Source organism: Nothobranchius furzeri, chromosome 7, assembly GCF_043380555.1.
Source record: "Nothobranchius furzeri strain GRZ-AD chromosome 7, NfurGRZ-RIMD1, whole genome shotgun sequence".
NCBI lineage: Eukaryota > Metazoa > Chordata > Actinopteri > Cyprinodontiformes > Nothobranchiidae > Nothobranchius > Nothobranchius furzeri.
In genome coordinates this window covers 57,543,631-57,566,611 of record NC_091747.1, presented here as the reverse complement: position 1 = coordinate 57,566,611, position 22,981 = coordinate 57,543,631, and the positions used below count along the sequence as shown (strand labels likewise).

Here is a 22,981-nt window from a genome sequence, read left to right as displayed (position 1 = left end):
TGTGTGTGTGTGTGTGTGCGCGCGCGCGCACGCCAATGCGTTTCTATCTAGTGTAGCTTTAAGAACTGAGATTGTAATTCGAGCTCAGAGAACCGTTCAACTCCACCCCCCTCTGCCCGTTCGACCCCCCCTCATCACTTGTGTAAATCGAACGTCGAGCTGCACGATCTGCACCTCTGCAGCATTTCTGCTCGGTTCCTGTCGGTCGGGATTCTCGGTAAACACAGCGGCAGAACCCGCCTCAGGCTCCGGACTACATCCTTCTGTCGGTTCACTGTTGGCGGTGTTTTCAGAGCTGCCGCGGAGGAGAGAGAGAGAGAGAGAGAGAGAGAATCGCTGGCTCTTCTCTATAATTATCTTCATAATAACAATAATAAAAAAAGATGAATCGAGATGATGGTTGTAGCTTTGACTCAACGCACACGAGCAGCCCTGGAAACCATAATCAGCTGTGAGAGCGAGACGCAAATTATCTGAATGAAAGTCACAGGGTGAGTGTGTGTGTGTTATATGTAAAAATGTGTGTTTTCACATCAGTCCCTGTTGTGTGGGTTGCACACAGACCCACTAGGCCAGCCTGATTCCTCCAGAACAGAACCATACGGCCACTGCGGCGTGAACTGTACCTCCGCGCGTCTATTTACACCAGAAATAAAAGATCAGAGCAGCTCCAGCGACCAGCAGGTAACGCGGATGTCTAAAGGTTGACACGTCTTACACAAATCATGAGTTATTTTCGTTCAACTGTCGTTTCCTCGTTGTGAGATCCTGCGTTACGCAAGCGCACTTCACCTTTTTCTCGTAACCACATATGAAATGTCTAAAAGGCGGTGCTGGAGAACAAACTAATTTAGTCATAAAACACAGAATCGTCTTATTTTGGGTCATTTTAATGCATTAATGTGCTTCAAATGGATGCATTGTGGATGTTTTTACTCAGTTTGCACCGTTTCACTTTTGAAGTTTTATCCACCAATCACAAAATAATCCACCTTCAAGAAAGTGATTATTTTATTGAAGCATTTCCTGCCTTCACTTTGATTTGAACCCCCCTCAGGCATCTGTGTTCACTTGCTCCTTGAACCTCCAGGACCAGGCTGTTTTCTCTCTCTTGTACCCCATGTTGACCTTTGTCACCATTTACCCTTGGCAACAAGATCCTGTGTTGCACTTGTGGGCTTCAAACGTGCAAACGTGTACGTAAAACAAGTCCTGCTCATCTCAGTCCCTCTGCCAGTGAGCCTTTAACATCTGAATCACGCTACGTTCAAATATATGCAGATGAAAAGGACATCACTTTTAAAAAATATGTTGCATCTGCAAATTCAAGTCCTGGCAATTAAATTTGATTTCATTCACCAGTGAAATGATGCAAAAACCAGAGCAAAAACTCCACAGAGCAGGTCAGTGGACTCTGTGGAGTTCAGTCTCAGGCTTACGTTTACTGACCACCAGCCAGAGTTCACACAGCTGCTAATTTTGGATCCATGTTGTCATTTGAAAACTCGCCTTTCACCCAGTTTTATGTGGTTTAGACAGGTTTCTGGTGTGCCACAACAATCCCTCCACACAGAGCTGAATTATATTTAATGATTGTGTTTTGTTGTCTGTTTTCAGCTCACTGAACACACACACACACACACACATGCTCGTGCACACACATGCACTCACCAGAGAGGATTTGCAGCCTGGCTTCTGAGTAGGTTGTTAAAATGTAACTTAACCTGATCTGTTTTATTCGTGCTCATGTACGCTCATCACAAGTTTCCTGCCTAGTTTTAAAAGACGTAAAACTCCAACTTTAATCCACACTTTATAAAGTCAATTAATAAACTCACCATACTTTTTATTGTAATTAGCTTTAGAAAAACAAACAAAAGGTCTCGATTGTGCATCGGAGCAATTAGAAAGTCATGACTTAGTAAACGTTTTGTAACACCTCTCTGCTTTCTCAGATCCAGGGCAACGAGTCGTAACCATATTTGGAGTTAGCAGAGATGGAGCAGCTGCTTCTCACTAGCATTCTTGGAAACTCTGTCTGAGCTTCTAGGAAAAAAAATGAACTAAATTTGTTCTGTAAGCCTTGCAGTTTGACGTATGTCTTGGTAAACATTTCATGACCAGTGTGGAGAGCAGGCTTAGTCGTTGTTCTTAGTTTTAGATGAGAACATCAGATAAAAACTTTAATATTCAGCTGAATGATTGTTGTCCCTTTTCCTTCTCATAAACATCATACCATGATTCATTTTTAAATTAAAATAATTATTTTATCACGATTATTTGTGTTAACTTCAAACTTGAGGCTGAAAGCAGAAAATGAGTTGTACCCAACAATTAGCAAACTCATGCTAACACACGCTAGTAATGCTAGCATATTACCAGCTGGAAATTAACCAACCTACTGTTACATTATGTTAACTCGTGATGCACCGATATTAAATTTTTGGGCCGATATTGATATACTGACATTAATGCTTCTAAAATCATCAGATTTTTTGTGGAATGAAAATTATTAAAGCTGAATTTACGTTATTATGTACACACACATTTACGCTTCTGAGATGATGACAATCACTGTCACATGACTAAACAAATACACACACACACACCCTCTGAAACAGATAAACAAATGGAAACAAGATGGAAAAAATATCGGTTATTGATATCGGCCCAAGTTTATTTATCGGACCGATACATAAAAAAAATGACTAACATCTGCCGATACCGATATTGATGCCGATATATTGGTCATCCCTAATGTTAACCCACTAAAGCAACAAGTAATCACATTAAAGTGATTAGGTTTGGAGTGTGTCACATGTAAAATGGTCCGGGTGGAAACAGCTTTTCTCCACTTATTAAGTTTGTGAATTATAAAAATTTGAAAACAAAGACTGGAAACAACAGTTGTCTTTCACACTGTCTCTGCATGCAATTGGACAGCACTCTGACCAATCAAAGCAAAAAACAACGTGAAGTATTTATAGCGAAGAAAATATACACTTCTGAAAAAGCAGATGAAGTACCTCTCATGTCTCAATAAAAGTCCAAGTCTAAATCATCCTCTGTTGATGCCAATACTGTTTCAAACGATCCCGAGTTGCTGCCATTTTTGTAGTTTTGCTGCACTGCAGGTCTGTCGTAATGGTGCTAATCCAGCCCAAAATCTCGCTACAAACATAGTGCGCTGTTACTGACCCAGCCTAAACGTACAATGGAATGTGGCTAGACCAGCCTGCAGAGCTAAATCTTTTGCTACTGCTATGGTTTGTCTAGATTTCTAGGCTAACGGGCTCAAGCAGTCAATGACTAAGAAAAATAATTGTTAAGCTCACCAGAAAAAAGTTTTATATTTTGTAATTATTTCACGGCATCAGGTTAAAGAGCAAAACTGACTTGATTAGACTTGAACTCTCGCCTCTAAGCATGACCTGGTTTCTCTGTGGGGTTGAGGTGATCCTTCATAGTGGTGACTCAGTGACACTCATAGCCGATGACAGTGACTGAGGCCAGATTCGGAAGGAAGAGGATTCACCAGCAGCTCCATCTGTGGCTCGGAGAACATTTTGGTGACATGTTGTGTTCAGGCCATCTGTGACTACACCAGTGATAACGCATTCCATTGCTGTTGTGCTCTGCTGGCAGACAGGAGCGATCACTTTTGGATTAAACTGAAAGCATCTTCCTGAGTTTACCAGCTTGTTTATAATTTCCTCTTTGTCCTCTCTCAGAGGGGTTGGGTGGCCATGGACCCATTCAGCCAGCTCATCCTCGCCATCGCGGTGACCAGCTTCTTCACCTTCCAGTGGCTCTTCCACAGAGTCAGCCCCTGGATGTCCACACACATCAGCACAGGCTTCTCGGGCCTCAGCAACAAGCAGAAGGTGGAGTGGAACTCCAGGTAAACGCACATGGGCGGAGCACCAGAAGGGGGTCCGTGTTGGCTGGGTCCAAAGTTACGCGCTGTCATTCTTCCCACAGATTTCTTGCGACACCCGTGTCTGACTCATGTGTTGGACACAGAGCATGTTTTTGCAGTGTTAGCACAGCGTACCGCTGGAAGCATGAAACCCGGTGAAGTCATGGATGCAGGATGGGAAACATTAACTAATGAACTTCTGATATTTTTAGGTGTTGCCACATTGCAGGGGAGTCACAAACGTTGCAGCTTCTTGAGTCAAAGCTGCGACTTTAAGGCCACATAAGAGTGCTCAGAGTTAACCAGCATGCACTGCTCTCCCTTTTCCTTATCTCAGTTCATTACTCATGAGAGCACTTGTGAAACTGAAATAGTCACACGGGTTGCGAGCCAATGAGAGCGGTGATGGATCCCAGCTTTGGGGATCCCTGTAGAGATGAATGGACTTGGAGTCGGAGAACTGATGGACTGTCTCGCTTCGTGAATGACTGACTCTGGGACTTTGTGCCACTCTAACTGACCCTTCAGCAGTATTTAATCTCTCTTGTCTTAATTGGTCTGAATCTGTGTGCAACCGTGACAAGCAATTAGTGGATCCACAGCGTGGGCTGAAACAAAAAAAAATCTGCTTTCAAAAGCATGAGCAGCTCCGAGGCACATTTAAAAATAAATAAAACATTTTATTTAAAAGTTATCTGACATGTCAGCATGTGTAATAGTCCCGTCTGTCATTTCAGGACAGTGTCGACATTCCACGCGCTTTTGGTGGGAATATTCTGCCTCTGCATCCTGCTCTTTGACGATGCCGTGAATGAAGACCCAGTCTGGTGAGAGTGTTTTTGACTTCCCAACATCACCTTGATCAGAATTTGATCCGTTCAATCCCAAACCGCAGCTGGTTTGGTCCAAACAGAGCGATTCATAAAGGTTATTCAACAGCTCTCCCAGATTTTAACCTTATTGTAGCGGTGTGGGCGCAGGGTTAAAGGTTAGCAAAGAACTTGGTGGTTTACATTTTATTTTCTAACTCTTTTGAAACCAAGACCTTCAGTAGATATGAGTGATGTGTGTATTTAATGTGAAATCTTACACTTTTAAGCTTATTCCCTAAAGTAAAAGAAAATGAATTTCTTTCTTTCCCTTTTCCTAACAGGGGAGATCCTACATGGGTGAAGACTAATGTTGCAATCACAACAGGCTACCTCATATCCGGTAAGTCAAACAGAAGCCATGTTTCCACTGTATGAGTTCCGGGAAATTTCTGGAAGGGACAAAAGTGACTGAGAGACAAGACGGCTCGGCCCTCTCAGTCGTTATGTCTCTATACAAAGTCGTCCTTTAAGGACTTTGCTAGGATGTCGGCGTATCTTCACTGCTTCAGCAGTAAGTGATGCACTGATCAGCACTGAAAGGCGTCCAAGGACATCAACAACATGAAAAGTTTTATTCTGTCAGAGTGCGCTGTAATTGAATCCATTCAGGGGACGGGGATCTTTGTGAGACCACACGGCTCTGTAAATAACGGCATTGGCGGGATTTCTGCTGTTAGAAGTTTAAGAACAGCTATTGTAAAGCAGTATAATTTCTGCTATTTTATTTTCCTCCGTCTCCGCTTCACCAGCAGCTTTTTCGATTTTCAAAATGCCCGCTCAGAGATCCCACCGGGCCTTTATGATTACATACCCTGGTTCTGGTGCCCTGCTGGTTCCTGAAATGACCCAGAAAAGGATCCTTTCAGACCGTCCCACTGAAATGGATACACGTGCATGCCATGAAAGTCCGGTAAAATTACCCGGGAGTTCCAATAGTGGAAACAGGTTTATACAGATTAACCAGCTATTGTGATTATAGTCACATTAAAATAACAACAGCATGTTTTTTTTGTCCTGTTTGTCTGTTTTCCAGACCTGCTGCTTATATTTTACTATTGGAAGGCGATAGGCGACAAGTTTTTTGTAGTTCACCATCTGGCAGCACTGTATGCTTACTACTATGTACTGGTGAGTGCCTTATTGTCCAGTAGCAGAACGGGCAGGCAAGATGGGAAGGAGACAACCAAGGGTGAACAGCTGTGTCCTCTTTACCCGGGTGTCTTAACTAACTTAGTCACCACACATTACTAGTCTGTGACATCATAGGGGCTCTAATCTGCGGGTGCAATGAACTTATACATCCTAGAAATCCTGTTGATGATTCATTTCACTTTAATAATTGCTCTTAGGTCAAATGCTTCAGAGTAAACCGCTCTGACAGGAAGGTTAGCATTATTGATTGAATGCAGATGAGCTAAAAACTAGCTTGAATGCAGCCAAGACCAAGGTGCATCTTAAAACGGCTCCAGTCTTTGAAGTATTACAAAGATTCCTGTGAATTGTGTTTTATAAACCTTTACGTCAGTTTTACCTGAGTATTTAGGCAAAAATAAAACATTATTCCAATGTGAAATTTATGACAGTGTAAAAGTTATAAAAGAACACCCGCAACAACCACAGCAAGCACTAAACCAGAGCTTTACTAAGACAACAGCAGGACGCTTGGACTAGCCATTAGCTCATTACTTAAATGCAATTTCTCACAACATGTGAAAAACTGGGGATGGGGATATCCTAGACTGAAGTCAGTCTTCTGGATCCTGCAGATTGTGAGGTCATGTTTATTGATTATTGCCAGATGAAGATGTCAGACAGGTGTCAGAGGTCAAAGGTAACATCCATGTGATTGCAAGGTCAGCCAATGCTGCGTTTAAAAAAATGACAAGAAAACAATGTTGATTCTTCTGGAGGTTTAATGACAGTGTTTAAAGTTAAAGTCCCATTAATTATCACACACACAGGTGTGTGTGCAAAATTTGTTCTCCGCATTTGACCCATCCCCTGGGGGAGCGGAGAGCTGCAGACACAGCCGCACTCGGGAACTATTTGGTGGTTTAACCCCCCAATCCAACCCCTTAATGCTGAGTGTCAAGCAGGGAGGCATTGGGTCCCATTTTTACAAAGTCTTTGGTATGACCCGACCAGGATTCGAACCCCTGATCTCCCAGTCTGAGGGCGGACACTCTGCACTAGGCCACTGAGAAAGGTTATTGTTATAAAACATGGCTGACACACTAATTAGTGAATCACAAGCGTTTTCATCATCGTACCTGGGCGTGTTAATGCCAGTCTAGTGTTAGCGGACAGTGCTGTTCACTCTCGGTTCAGTCTGACGCCCTCTGGGTCGATAGGATCTGTTCCATAATTAAAAAGAAATGAATGGTAATTTTTGCATGGAATGCTCTGTGATGTCACTGGCTGATGCCCCCTCCAACCCACCACCTCTATGACCCTCCTCCTCCCTTCTCTTTCACCTTTACGGTCTGTGCTTTCTGTTTGTTTTACTGACCCCCACCCCCCCACCCATGCCAGCTGAACTTTTCTGAGGGCTGAGCTGGAGCCACCGTGTTGCATGCTGAGAGCTCTGAAGCATTCTGTGCTGGCAGGGTTCCTTCCCTGTTACTGTGCATGCCAATAAATGGTTGTTAACTTTCACACGTACTCACCTGCCTATCTACAGTACCTTACACCCACTTCTCTGTTTTTGTGCCAGAGTCTAGTTCTGCCTCCTAGTTCTTCGTATTGCACCTTCTAGTCAACAATGGATCTATTCAGTTAGCTTTACTCAACACATAAATCATGCTTCTAAAGTATTTTTCATCAAGTTATTTTTGGCTTCACTATTTAGTTCAGTTTGTTCAGAATCTTTTTCGTAGAAAAAAATGCTAATGGTCTGCCACTCGCTTCTAAGACACATAGCTGTGTCCAGATCTCAGGGTATTTCAGTAATTTGTCATTTTACAGAATTCAAAACCATGAAATTATTAACATTAAAGTACACAATCTTGTGTCTTTTAATCCAAATAACAATTATTTCAATAAAATAAGTACTCAAAGTGGTCTTTAAAAGGACAGTGCAGCTCTTTGACGAGGGGTTCTGTGGAAAGTAAAGTGTCACTTGTTGAAGTTTTTTGGACACCTTCATTTAGGAGAACTAGATATTAGTTTTGATCAGACTGATGAGCTAAAAGCTAGTCTAAGTGTGGCCAAGAACCATGTTGAAACAGATAATGTCTCATTGGGATTATGTCTATGGTGAGATGTTAGGGCCAACATTAAGACTACTAGCGGTGATATGTCCTTGTAGCAGAAGGCTATATCCGTTCTGTAGCTACTGTTCTATTAGTGACACGCACACTGGAGTTAGCATCGGAGATGCTAGTAAAGATGATGCATTGGCTGGTTGCCCATTGGATTGCCTGCTCCCTCTGCTATCCATTAGCACAGAGAGGATGTCTTAGCCCAAGATTGCTCACTACTAGCATGCTTAAGCTAGTCACCTGCTGAATTAGATATGCATTTTAAAAAAGAGAAAACTTAATGAAGGAAATGTCTGACATGCAATGTCTGTTAGCAACATGCATGAAATGCAGAATTTACTATAATCCATAAATATGTGACTCAAAACATATAGACAATATTATTGTAAAGCTGACGGCCTTTACCGAGATTCGTATGTTGCTTTGGCTATCACCATGTCAAAGCTAATAGGAAAAACTGCTTCATTGGTGCTTTCTACTCTCTTCTTTCCTGTGGGATGATGAAATACCTTTTCTTTTTGTAGACAGGTTTATCAGCCTGTCAATATTCAGATCCATAGCTGGCCTTGGAGTTAATATGGTGTACTGCTACCAGGTTACAGCTACTACTGGGCAGACAATGGTCACGAGTTTGCCCCACTACTGCGCCATGCAAGCCACTACCAGAAGTGTCTGAGGAACATATAATTATTTGTTAATAACTGCAAATCATTACTCTAACAAATCGCAAAGATATTTTTAAGGCTGGAGCTGTTTTAGAACTTTTTTGTCCTCACAAAGACCAGCTTTTATTTCATGAATTCAGTCAAAACTAATCTTTATTCCTCCAAACGGAGCTAAATGTAACCTGTAAAATACACTGCCTGGCCAAAAAAAAGTCACCACCTGGATTTAACTAAGCTAGGCACGAGCCTCCTATTGGATAACTACTGCATGGGTGATATTTCACCTGGCAACAAGTTATTTAACCCCAACTGGTGCAGTGAGTCACTTCTCATTTCTTAAACAACCATGTGGAAAGACACCTCCGGTGGTCGTGAAAAAAAATGCTAGTCTGTTTGAGAAGGGTCAGATGATTAGCATGCATCAAGCAGCGAAAACGTTTGAAGAGATTGCAGAAACCAATTGGTCTAAGATCTGGCTAATGCAATATTAAAAACAGGAAGGTTAGTGGGGACCCATTATCTTCAAGGAAGAAATGTGGCTGGAAAAAAATCCTGAATGATTGTGATGGACGATCACTTAAAAGTTTGTAATCAAATTGAAGAAAAACAACAGTAGTACTCAGGGCTGTGTTTGATAGTGAAAGTAAGAGCATTTCCACATGCACAATGCAAAGAAAACTCAAGGGATTGGGACTGAACAGCTGGGTAGCCGTAAGAAAACCACTAATCAGTCAGGTAAACTGGGAAAAAAGACTTAAATTTGCCAGGGAGCATAGGACTCTGGAGCAACGGAAGGAGGTCATGTGGTTGTCATGTGGTTTGATGAGTCCAGATTGACCCTGTTCCAGAGTGATGGGTGCATCGGGCTAAGAAGAGAGGCAGATGAAGTGATGCACCCATCATGCCTAGTGTATGAGCGTGTGGGGGCAGTGCTATGATCTGGGGTTGCTGCAGTTACTCAGGTCTAGTTTCAGCAACAGTATGTGCTCCAAGAATGAGGTCAGCTGACTACCTGAATATACTGAATGACCAGGCTATTCCATCAATGGATATGGTCTTCCCTGATGGCATGGCCATATTCCAAGGTGACAATGCCAGGATTCATGGGGCTCAAATAGGTGACGGCCCCCGAAATAGTTAGAGTGGTTTAGGGAGCATGAGACGTCATTTTCACACATGGATTGGCCACAGAGTCCAGACCTTAACCCCACTGAGAATCTGTGGGATGTGCTGGAGAAGGCTTTGTGCAGCGGTCAGACTACCATCATCAATGCAAGATCTTGGTGAGATTAATGCAACACTGGATGCAGATAAATCTGGTCACATTGCAGAAGCTTATCGAAACAACGCCACAGAGAATGTGTGCCGTAATCAAGGCTACAGGTGGTCCAACGAAAAATTAGTGTGTGTGACTTTTGTTTTTTGCCCAGGCAGTGTGTTAATTGTTCCTAATCTTTATACAGAAGCCTCCTTCAAAGGAAAATGTAGAATTTTATTAATAGAAACAGATCAAATAGCTATGTTTAAAACACTGAGGTAATGAGAAAAAGTAGGCCATATTGTTACTGGACACTCGTGACTCTTTCATCAGATCATATCTGAAATTTATGTGGAATTTACTTGTCAGCTCTAAAAATAAAACACTAAAAACAAATTTTTTAAGTTCAAATGAAATAATACCCAATTGGCTAACTTCGTATGTTCTTTTAGGCCATGTACACATGTATTCTGGTTTTTGTAAAACCAATATCCTCCCCCGCCCATCTATGGGTATACACTGACTCGTTATCAGCGAAAAACTCCAGTGCATTTGGAAGCACATTCATTGGGATGCCAAGCTAGTAGATGGCTGCAGTTCCCCAAATCCTCTGTGTCTTTTCCCAGAAAACAGTCCTTGGATGTTTAATAACTAGGTGGTGGCCGGGTGATAACCAACTTAACACCGTTATTTGCCTGTGGAGTTCCTCACAGAGCAGTAATCGAGCTTGTCAAAACAAGCCTAAGTAAATACATGTCACACAGGGGATGTCAGAGTATTTTTGTCAGGGGCAGTGACGTTGCAAAACCTAAAACCTTAGTTAATGATGTCCATTAACAAATGCTGACACTTTGGTCAGAGGTTTTTAAAAAAACCGTTTTTGGTGCCATTTATCTTCACTTTCAGGTGGATGACAGCAGACATCGTAGAAAAATGTCTTCGTTTTGTGGGATACCCGGATACGTGTGTACATAGTCTGAATTTCATTTAGTTTTTTTACCCAGTCAGATTTGTCATTTGTTGTCATATTAGTTAATACGTTGAGTGTGTTTATGTTTGAGTGTTCATGGTCAAATAACTTAAACATAATAAATATGGATAATTAAACCAAAATGCCTTGATAAATTAGGTTAATATCAAGATATTCAGTCAGTAATTATTAGCATCCTATTCTGTTTTTTTTGTGTTTTAACTGTCAACGTTAAATTAGATGTTTTATGCATGCTTTTCATTCTCAGTGTTGTTCCTTATTTGCTTCCAGTTTGTTGTGGCTCTTTGTTTTCTTCTTCTAATCTATATTTATATATATAGAGAGATGTCTGTCTGTTTGTCTGTTTGTCCTTCGCTGACTTTAACACAAGCAGCTCCTCTTTAAATCCTACATGCAAAAACTACCAAAGAACTAAAGTCGGGTGGTGTGGCCTTTGTTCATGCAAAAACTACCTGGTAGAAGCACAGAGCAGCCCTCGATCTAGATGGGGATTTCCTTTTTCCTGTCTTGTCTGCTGTAATTGCTGTTGTGTTGTACTGAGCAGATATGATGCCCAGTCACAGTATGGACTTACCAGTTCCTAGAGGTACTAGCATGCTAATGCTAGTTGGCTATGCAATCTTTTTAGGATGTAGTAAGTATGTTTCAATGACCTGCTTCTGTTTCAGCGACGGTGGTGAGTATCCAAGGTGTTGTTGGTGGATGTTGTGGTGAATCATTGGTATTTTTAAATTATAACATTGATAGAAGTCCTGAAAACCACCCAGGAACATGAATTATAACGTTGGATGGGATGCAGTTTTTCAGTCACAACTAATAATTTTATTATATTTAGTTAATTTAGCATTTTAACACAATTTTTTGTTTAATTTCATTTACTGTCAGAGGCTAAAGGTATCAGGAATTGATACGTGATGTTGTGTATTTTGGCTCTTTACTCTGCATGGCTTCTGGTTTGCTTCCTGAACTAGTGGCTGGCTGAACGTTTGTATTCTTGTACAATACATGTATTATGTGCTGTATTATTTGCAAAGAATTTGATGAAACTCAGATAAATTGTATTTTATACATGTCTCTGATGGCTCTTTTATGGATAAACAACAAAATCTTTGCACATTGGAAGATATTCTGGTTTTCTTCCTAATATATGCAAAAATTACATTTTGACTGGCATACTTGAATGCTACCACTTGGAATAGGGAGCCTAAGTCATGCCCAGCACCACTCGGCAATAAAAAAAAATTAATGCAAGTCAATAAGCAATTTTCTAATCCCGTTTTATATGTGACATGGATTTCACATTTGATGATGAGAACTGACAAATTTTGATGCAGAGAAAGCGCTTATTATTATTATTATTTTTTTTTAACGGCAGAAAGTTATTTTGTTTTGTGTGGAAAACGTGTAGGACTACAAATGCGTCTCACCAAACTGACGTCATCGAATGAGGAAGAAAATGCCTGAGTTTAATGAGCTTCAAATTGTTCCAGGATGACAGAAGGAGCATTAAACGTGAAGGAAACAGAAGCAAACTATTTGGCCATGTGGTCACATCATATATGAGATGTCTGATTTGTCTTCATATTATTTACATATTTTCACAAGCTAACAAATAGTATGTGACAGAGTCGAAACTTGCACACTTTCTTTTCATTTAAATTGAAGTACAACATATGTGTGATTCAGGGCATACGGCAAAGCGGATTAGAAATAACTTCATAGCCCCCTTCACTTGCATTTATTTTCGTTGTTTTGGGGACCCATGAGCCGATCGGAAGGGGAGGAAACTTAGGCTCCCTATAAGGTAAAATTTAAGTTGCTAATTAGTTATGAAATAATCAAAACCCAGAATAAGGCAGTAATCCTTATTAAAGTGCTAATAGATTAACGTTGGATTAGATTTTCATTTATTTGTCTTATTGTTCTTGACTTGTGATCTTCTAGGCTGAAAATGAAAACCGATCAGTCTGCAACAATAAAATAAGAAATATAAATATTTAAAACAAACTCACAAAGAAAACAGTCACAGGTTGGTTTTGAACAAGCAGTCATATTCTAGTTTTGCAGGATTGTCATTTATTATTTCTTACGTATGCTCCATTTTTAGTATGTTGACAAATGAGGAAAATCAATTATGAGGGTAATTTAGTCTATTTTAGCGAGCCCTGGGGGTAAGACTATTGTTAGACCCTTCCTACGTGTAATTAGAGTAATGGGGATCGGAATGTGGATTTTCCAAGCAGGATTCTAACAGGAATTGTGGTTGCTGGAGGAGGTCTTGCATCAGCATCATGCATGCCCACTGATGCATAGCACTTCCTGTTTTGTTTTTGTCCCTTTCATGTTTTCTTGTCTTCTTGTGCCTACCTTGTTTTTTTTTCAGGGCCAAGGAATGTTGCCTTATTTTGCTAACTTCCGTCTGCTTGCTGAGTTTTCTACACCATGTGTGAACCAGCGGTATGTACTCACACTCTGGGCTTCAGATCACGCAAATATTATTCAGTCTCTTTAAATTCAGCTTTGAATGCTGGTTAAAAGGTAAATGTTGGCGTTATTATCAAATATCTTTAATCTCATCCGCATCAGTATCTAACAACTCGAATAATAACGAAGTTTAATACACCGTAATACACTACAAAGGGTAGGATGATCTGCTAATATTTGGAACAGTTTATGATTTTTGGAAGGGGCGGGGCATAATTATTCCACTTATAGCAACATTTTAGTAATCATAATCATCATGACCAATGTCACTATGGCTCAATTTACTACAGATTGTTATAAAATGGCAAAAAAAAAAAATGAAACACAATATTGCGGTCAGCTGGTTTTTTCTTGTCTTGTTATTGTTTATGAGCAGGTTACTGACTTACCCAGCCTGTTTCACACCTTCTTTGTTGAACAGCCAATCAATAGTGAATAATCATAAATCAAATGACTAAAGGTGGATAATTGTCTTTACTCTTGAATGATGCTGGTACATAATCTGGGCTGGAACAGTCCTCTTTGGCATTGCGTGTACTCAACAAATTGTATTTGCGTCTGAAATATTCAAGCACACACAAAAAATATAAATATAATTTGTATTGTCAGATGTTTAAAGTGGTCTGTAGTCTTTGTCAAAAAGATGGTTTTGGGTCCTACAAAATTGTTTCTAGTTCTACTACTACTACCTTTGAATAACTCATTTATTTCTAACTCAGTTTGAAGTGTAATCATGTTCTTTGTAATTCAACGGGGTTTTAAATGAAGGCAACTGGACTTAAATGGTGTCTTGAAGACATTTTGCTTCTCATCTGAGGAGCTTTGTCAATTCTGACTAGAATATGGGAGGGTCAAATTAATAAGCTGTAACTGTCTATTGTTGCTTAAGGAGCAGAAGCTACCTATGAATACCCCTCCCCTAGTCACTGATGAGTAGTTGGCCTCTATTGCGTGGAGGTCATAGTATTGATTAGACATAGGAGGGTGTGATCTAGACTCAAACTGTTTGGAAATTACCCCTACTGCACACTGGATACATCAACGTCATGGAACAGCAGCAGAAAGGTTTACGCACGATAATGTCTTCACTCCAGTGCACACAGAGTCTCAGTCGCGAAGCAGATTCTCTGCTGTGCTCCTCGCTCAACTCGCGAGATCACAAAATCCCTCGAGTTTATGCCACCCGCCAATAAACCAAAAAGAAGGGAACGGCGTTTGATATCGCTGTTTGATGTCATATGTGATGTTGTTCCTCTCCAATGCCAAGATTAAAGCCATGAAAAACACACCGCAGTACTTCTGGCACGATGCAGGGAGTAAATAAGCTGTTAGGTCACTTGTATTGACGTAATCTACAGAGATAGGAAGTTGCATTGTTGCAAAAGACTTTTATTATGAAAATTACCGCAGGTTTTACACTGAAAATGTGTGTGGTTTCCCGTCTAACCCTATGGTAACTGCGGGAATTATTGCGTCCCAGAAGCAGCTAATGGCAAAAATACAACCCGAACCTATCTTTAGCGGCGTGCCGCTACTGGAAGGCATCTGAAAATTGCGGCGTTGCGACTGGTTTGAATCACCCCCATAGACTCTAATGGATTCTATTTGAAGCAGTGACGTTCCACTGCCGTTCCGCGCTGCCGATGCTTCCAGTGTGCAGTAGGGGTAAGATTCAGAGCTGCATTGTAAAAGAGGTGGCTCTCCTGTGTTGTGCCATGCACACAGGAACGCCACCTCTTCAGATCAAGACTCTGCAGTCCACCTACACCTGAAGGACAAGGGACACACTTTTGAAGATGACACATTCTGGTTAGACAAGATAGATTGTTTGACCTGGATGACTGAGAACCATCACCAGCATACATGTTCTTTGTAAACTGTCAATACAGTGATCCCTCGCTACTTCGCGGTTCGTTTATCGCGGATTCACGACTTCGCAGTTTTTTTCTTTGGAGCCTTATTCAAGGGAAATTCGCCGATTCGCGGTATTTTTCACCGATTCGCGGTATTTTTCCTGTGCGAAATATCAAGAAATTCCTGTTTTTTTTATCAATTTCATCATAAAATGCACTTTTTGTAAAAATAAAACTATAAAACAACCAAGTAAAAATACAGTACTATGTAAAGGGAGGGTTTTAAAAGTCTGAATACTGAATACGTACCTGTTAAATAAATGCTGTAAATATGGTGTCCCTACTTCGTGGATTTTCACCTATCGCGGCCAGGTCTGGAACGCATCTACCGCGATAAATGAGGGATCACTGTATATTAGTTGTACATTTACAATGCTCTCATACACACCTGTTTTGTTACAGTTGGTTCTTTGAGGTACTAGGATATCCCAAGTCATCCCGGCCCAATATGGCGAATGGTGTTGCCATGGCAGGAGTCTTTTTCATGGTCCGCATCGCTGTCATGCCGGTCTACTACGGTCGCATGTATGCAGTCTACGGCACCGAAGCTTTCTACCTAGTGCCCTGGGGTGGCCGTGTGGCCTGGATCGGCTCAAGCATCTGTTTAGACATTATGAACATCATGTGGATGCATAAGATTGCACGGGGTTGCTACAAGGTGCTGCAATCTGCACGCCGGGAAAAAGGCACGACCCCTCAGGAGAACGGGAAGATGGATTAAGGGAAACCTGGGTGTCTAGAGTGGGGCGGAAAACTGCCACAGTGCGGTAGAGGATTGGACCCTCACAAATCAGGTTGCTACTACGACAAAAACTTACACGTATGACTTAAACCTGCAGGATCGAATGTAACGTGGAAAAGCTCTTTCTTCTTTTTTGTTTTCCTGGGAAAGCAGGCAGTCACTTAGATGTGCTGATGGACCAGAAACCTGGTCGTTCTTAAGCCATGATTAAGAAGATGAAGCAATACTTTGTGTGCATGACCAGTTAATGTTCTTATTGACTATTTCCAACAAGAAAAATGGTCATAGAGCCAAAAGGACTGTTAGCCCAACCCTAAATCGTCAAAAGGTTTACCGATGTTGAGATAGTTCTACTGCCCAACATAGGACTTTGTTCTTTGTTTTGTTTTTTGTATTAACAACTGCAAAAAAGTCAGTCAGATGTTAAATTTTTTAAAGTGCAAACATAAGAGGGAATATTTCAGATACACCAATGAATTTTAACACTCATCCGCAGACATTGAATGAAACCTAAGGTTGAAGGTCACGCGTTTATTTCTTTTGTCTTGCTGGAATCAAGGCAAAACGGTTTTAAAGATTTAGAGAGCACTTGTAGAAATGTAACCCAATGTCAGTGACATCCACCAAATCCAGATGAAAAGATTATTTATTGACGCCAGACGGATCTGTTAAACCAAATGGTTTGTGTTAACAGCCAGATGTTCTATAGGATGGGAGGTAAAAGGGTACTGTAATGAGTCAAATGTCGATGATGTTCTAGATTGAGACACTTTTTATCTTCGTGACTTTGTGTTCATTGGTGTTCAGATTATATTAAGGATTCTAAATTTACCCCAGAAGGAAAGATAATATAATTATTTTTGTATCTATAAAAAGCTGTAATAAGAGCTTCATTTGGTAAATGTTTTTTAAATTGTAAACTAAGTATATGTTTTTTTTTTTACTATAAGTAGTTTTTGCCTCATTGTGTGTATAATTTCTCCCTAAACTGTTAAACAAAGTTTTTTTATTCATTTTTTGGTCTTTTAACTGCATGTATCGCACAAAAACAATAAACAAAAATCTTCATTCTGATGACGAAGCAGCTTCACATAAGATCATCAGAAACTGGAGCGATTTAGAGAAAAGGTGGTACCGGGTCACGTAAAACTAAAGAATAAATACTTGAATTTAGCTCTTGAGAAACAAGGATTGTTTGTTGTTTGAAGTTATGCCTTTAGATTTTGTTGCCTTTGTAGAACCAACGTCTGATTGGATATTGTTCTGACACCTGAAAGAACAACAACAACAAAAAAAGTTTCTTATTGAGTTACTTGTGTGTTTATCCCTTTAATGTGATTTGTTTTGCCTTTGGAAAACTGAGCGTTTCGTGAAGGCTGGAATAATTTTTCAATGATGTATGTATTCATGGTAAACATACACGCACTATAGATACACACTGCCCCTTATCCCTTTTTTTAATGTTTGTTTTTCTCTAAACTTCTCTCTCTGCATGATGTAGTCTGCCTGTGTGCAGGTTCAGTTTTTTCCCATGATCCAACAGCGTCAAACGCTTCTTTTTAAAAGCTTTTTTGTTTGTTGCTGGCAGAATCTGAAGAACGGATCGCCTGTCAGCCTTCCTACTTGGATTAAACAAAATTCTCCAGACTGTTTATGGACTGCGGGCTTCTCCGGATGGAATCGGGCACCGCTTCTTGCAATTTCTACAACTGCATGTGGTATTGCATGGGGATTGCATTGTAAACAATATACATTTGCAAGGTTTTTTTTATGTTATTTTGTAGATAATGTTTACTTAAACTTTATTCTTGTACTGTGCCACAGTATTCCATAACTGATAACAGTGTGATGGTGACAGGATAAGGTGGGTATAATGTTCAGCACAGAGAAAAGGAATACTTGAAAATATATCAGCACAGTTTCAAAAATCTGGGCAGTGCAAATAAACACTTCTTATAAAAGTCTTGCATATTATATGCTGTCTTGAAGCTATTAAGTCCAACAGAAGCAGATGTAAAATAAAGAGGAGATTGTCGTTTCTCACGCTATTTTTGTTCTTAATGCCATTAGAAGAAGTCATCGGAGAAGGCGGAAGCTTTTGTGACATTCTATGAATGTATTGGAGATAGAAATGTGTCATGTTTTCATTTATTTTGGACAATAAATACCAGATTAACTCCTTTGATCGATCTCATTTATTAAAAAGAAGTCTGATCCCTGTACTTTTCGTGAAGCTGTTAAAAGTTTTGAATTATTTCCTCGCTCCATCTTTTTACTGAGAATTTATCAGTGTTGGCAAGTATTTAAAAACAAAATGTTTAGTAGAGTTTTTGTTTCTGAAGTCACTAGAGGGCAGTGTTGACCAACAATAAAAACCAACAAATTTAGTTTGAAAAAATTAAAACAGTTCTGGTTTCAGGTTAAAGCGGAATTTTTTTTACCCATCCATTTATATGTAAATCCTTTCTTCCTTCCAACCATCCATCTACCCTTTTAGCCACCCACCCTCCTATCTGTCCATTAATCTATCATCCATCCGTCTATCAATTAATCCGTCTACCCATCCATCCATTCATCTGTCAATCCATCCATCCACCCACCCACCTATCCATCCATCTGTCTGTCCATCCATTCATTCAGCTGTTGATTTATCCGTCCATCCATCCATCCACCCACCCACCCATATATCCATCCATCCATTCATCTGCCAATCCATCCACCCATCTATCCATCTGTCTGTCCATCCATCCATTCAGCTGTTGATTTATCCGTCCATCCATCCATCCATCCATCCATCCATCCACCCACCCATATATCCATCCATCCATCCATTCATCTGCCAGTCCATCCACCCATCTATCCATCCGTCTGTCCATCCATCCATTCATCATCTATCCAGCTGCCAATCCATCCATTCATCCATCCATCTTTGCCAGGTGTCATTAGAATGAAAAATACATTAATTTTATATGTAAAGCAAACTTTATCATTTGTACACAATAATACTTATGTTAGTATACCTGTGCTTTTTAAAGTGTGTTTTAAGATCTGTATGTTTACTGGAGAAATATTCACTCCTGTGTAAAAATGTGAAAAATCCATATTTTTTATTTTTGTCTTCCAGTTTCTAGAAATTAATTGATGTTAATTTATATTCAAGCACAGTTTGACACAGTAAAAACATATTCTATCACTATCACAATGATTTCAAATGAAACTATTGTTTCCTGCTATAACAACAAACATAACTTTTTGGTCACTTTTGTGTTTAGTTTTCTATAATTAGTAATGACAGAGAATGGAAAGAAATGTCAGAAATAAAGATATATTATTATTTTTAACTCACAAGAGTGAAATTCATTATTGCATGTTTTGGGCTCTGCTAAAGAAGTTCAGCGTTTCTGTTTGTTCTCAAAAACAGCTGGCACACTGAAATGCCCTGTCCTTCTGGTTAAATCCTCACTGGGTTCATCCACTTTCTTCCTACTGCACCATCTCAAAACATACCCTTGGCGAGAGTCTGGCTTGTCAGATGTGGTGAGATGAAACACTTAATCCTTCATCAAGAAACAAATAAAAGTGAAGTTACAACTTTTCTTCATTTTGCCTGCAGACCCAAACAAATAGTCTTGTGGTGGTTTCAGAAAGCGTCACGAGTTTAGAGCTGAACATGAGCAACAGTAGGTCTGTGTGTTGCCTCTGTTCACCAGAGCAGAACCCCGTGAAGAATGTTCTTAGTGTTGAAAATCAGTCGTCTCACTCAGTCACCTTCATTTAGTCCTGAGAAATTTCAAAGTCAACAGTCACATATTCACATCACAAATGTATGGTTTGAGCATTCATAAGTCTTCTCTTTATATTTATCTATAATATTTTCAGCTTTCCTTTATTATTTTTAGGAGGGATATTTGATCAGTTATTGCACTTTTACCTTGTTTAAATAAAAATAAAAAAGATACCATAAACATTGGTTGTTTTGGCATCTTAAAAGCTAGAAAAGCATCACATTTTTCATCATGAATATTTTTGACAAAAACATCTGAAATAAACAGTTCTATTTTTACGAACGTTTAAGGGGGCATGATGTGACTTTTTAACTTCAGTTACAGTAGTTCTATTGTCCATACAAAACATGTTCATCTCTCGCACATAAAGCAATTTCATCAGTTTTATTCTGCCATTTTCAGTACTTTCCAGAATGAGCCGTTTTAAGGGCTCTGTCACTTTAAAGAAACAAGCCGAAGTTGGCCACACCCACTCACCCCAGGCGGGAGCCTAAGTCGCGCCCATCTACTTCCGGACCACGGGTCCCCAGAAGAATGAAAAAAAAAAATGAATGTTAGTCAATGGGGCTATTTTCTAACTTCACTTGTTTTGTGCCATGGATTTCACATATGATGTCCGTGAATTTTAAAGACACATTTTGATACCAAGAACGCGCTTATTTTTGAACAGTGGAAATGCTATTTTAGGTTTTGTGTGAAAATAAGTCCAGGACTACAAATACGCGTCACGAAAGTGACGTCATCAAACCAGACACGTAGGAAACTGAGGGAAAATGGCTGTAAGTTCAGCAAACTTCCCACAGGAAGAAAGAACCACCATGAATCTGCCATTTGGTAAGTAGCAGCTATGTTAGGCAAGAGAAGATTATGTGGTGACGTAGGGCTGAGCAATATGGCCTAAAATCAATATCACGATAAATTGAGGATTTCACCCCAATAACGATAAATGGATAATAAGTACAGATATGTGCAGAAACAAAAGTTGTCCACTAGATGGGGCTGTCACATGTATAATGTTGAGTCACACTCAAGGTGGTACAGCTTCTTAAAGGGACATGAAGTTGCCAACATACACACATCTTTTCATTTTTTTATTGTCAAATTTATTGGCAATAAAAGTGGATCTCGATAGGAGTCAGAAATTTTGATAACGATACTTTTTCCTATTTATTGCCCAGCCCTATGGTGATGCCACATGCGCGAGGTGTAATTTCTGGTGTGTAGTCATACCAATTACGAACTTTTACAAGCTGATAAATCTCGAAGTACGTGACTGGCGTGAATTAGAAAATAGCGTTTTTAGCCCCGTTGGCTTGCATTCATTTTTGTGTTCTTCCGGGGACCCATGAGCCGACCGGAAAGGGAGGAGACTTAGGCTCCCTATAAGCTGAGAAGCACCGACATCTGGGAGGAACTCAGAGTAGAGCCGCTGCTACTCCAGCAGTAGCTCTCTCTTGAGAGTTGGTTCTATTCTAATTTCCCCATTTGTGACATCGCAAACAGGGATTTTACTAAACACCTAATTTTAGACACATAATTCCTGATATTCCTCAAACACTGGTGTGGTTTGCAAAATATGTCCCCTTAAGACCCTATTTGAAACAATATGGTATATATTGAATATTATTTCTGTTTTTTGAGATTCAGTTAACTGATCTTGTGTGCGCACACACACACACACACACACACACACACACACACACACACACACACACACACACACACACACACACACACACACAAACACACACACACACACACACAGAGCCATACTGAGTTACCCATTTTTATGAGTCACTGCAGCCACCTGATTGGATATAAAACACAAATTTGACTAGGAGATTACTTCTTTCTCAGATGTTTACAATGACCAATGGGCATTATCTGTAATAAGGTCAAGGTCAATTTTATTTATAGAGTACATCTACAGCAGCAAAGCCACACCCTAAGCGCTGTACAAGGTAAAACAAATCAACAATAAAAACCTAAAATAAGATGAGCACACAGCAGTCACAATTTCTAATAAAAACTGTTAAAAACTATTAAGATGCTCAAGTCAACCTGCTTTAAAAGCCAGGTCAAAAAATGCGTCTTAAGAAGGGATTTAAAATGCTCTAGATTCTGTGTGGTCCTGATGTTGAGGGGAAGCTTGTTCCACAGTTTGGGACCAACCACAGAGAACGCTCCGTCGCCGCGAGTCTTATGGCGGGTTTTTGGAACTGGTAAAAGAGCGTGAGAGCTGGACGTCAAGGTAAGCATTATAAAGATATCAATAAGTAATCAAATCACAAACACCTTGCACTTTGTCTTTGTTGTGAAAGCATATCTGTAGCTAGAATACTTAGCTTTAGTTGTCCATGTTATCCACGGGGAATGAAGATTATTACTGGAAACATCTCTTGCTGTAGCTGACTGCATGAAGTAACCTTGGATTTAGTGGGTGTTTGGAGACTGACAGGATGTTTTCCATAGAAGGAAATCCAAAATGGCACCACAGAGAGACCAAAGTGCATGATCATTATCAGAACAGCAGTTTGACGCCAGCACATCTTGAACCTACTGCCCTTAAGGGTGATAAAGTTCATTGACATTTCACCTAATGGTTCAGATTTTTAAACCTTCTGTTTTATCCTTGAAGTTATTGTCCCGTTTTAATGCCGGATGCGGAAGGATCTTAAGTTGATGCCTGAGAAAAAGAGGAAAATGTGCCCCCACAGGAGGCAGGATAATGAAGACAAACATCTGCTGTTGCCATTGGTGAGCAAACAACAAAACCATCAAAGAGATTTTGTTTTTGTAGCAGGATATTCTCCTCACACACATGCAGAAGGTAAGGCTTTCACCTGAGATGGATCTACGATTGAGAGAAGTTCTGAACATCCTGTAACAGTTCAGTTCAGCTGGGATTTCACGCCGTCCCAAGAAGAAACTCAGTTGTTGGGATTCAATTACGAGATCTAAGGTCATAAAACAGATAAGGCTCAAGGCTTTATAGTTTGTTTTGTGATTGCAAAATAGCAAAACAGTCTAGTTCGATTCAGAACTGATTTGTATTCAAATAATATAAAATATTCATGAAAGAAAATTAAGTT

The 22,981-nt window shown here is 40.0% G+C and overlaps 1 protein-coding gene across 1 annotated transcript; it reads left to right on the top strand.

Annotated features, from left to right (window-relative positions):
* Positions 1-276: 276 nt before the first annotated feature.
* tlcd4a (TLC domain containing 4a) lies at positions 277-16,256 on the top strand. The gene is made up of 7 exons (XM_015955413.3): positions 277-491; positions 3,732-3,901; positions 4,657-4,746; positions 5,073-5,131; positions 5,825-5,919; positions 13,349-13,422; positions 15,765-16,256. The coding sequence occupies exons 2-7, from the start codon at positions 3,747-3,749 to the stop codon at positions 16,081-16,083; spliced, it is 792 nt and encodes a 263-aa protein (XP_015810899.1). The 5' UTR covers positions 277-491; positions 3,732-3,746; the 3' UTR covers positions 16,084-16,256.
* The last annotated feature ends 6,725 nt before the right edge of the window (positions 16,257-22,981 follow it).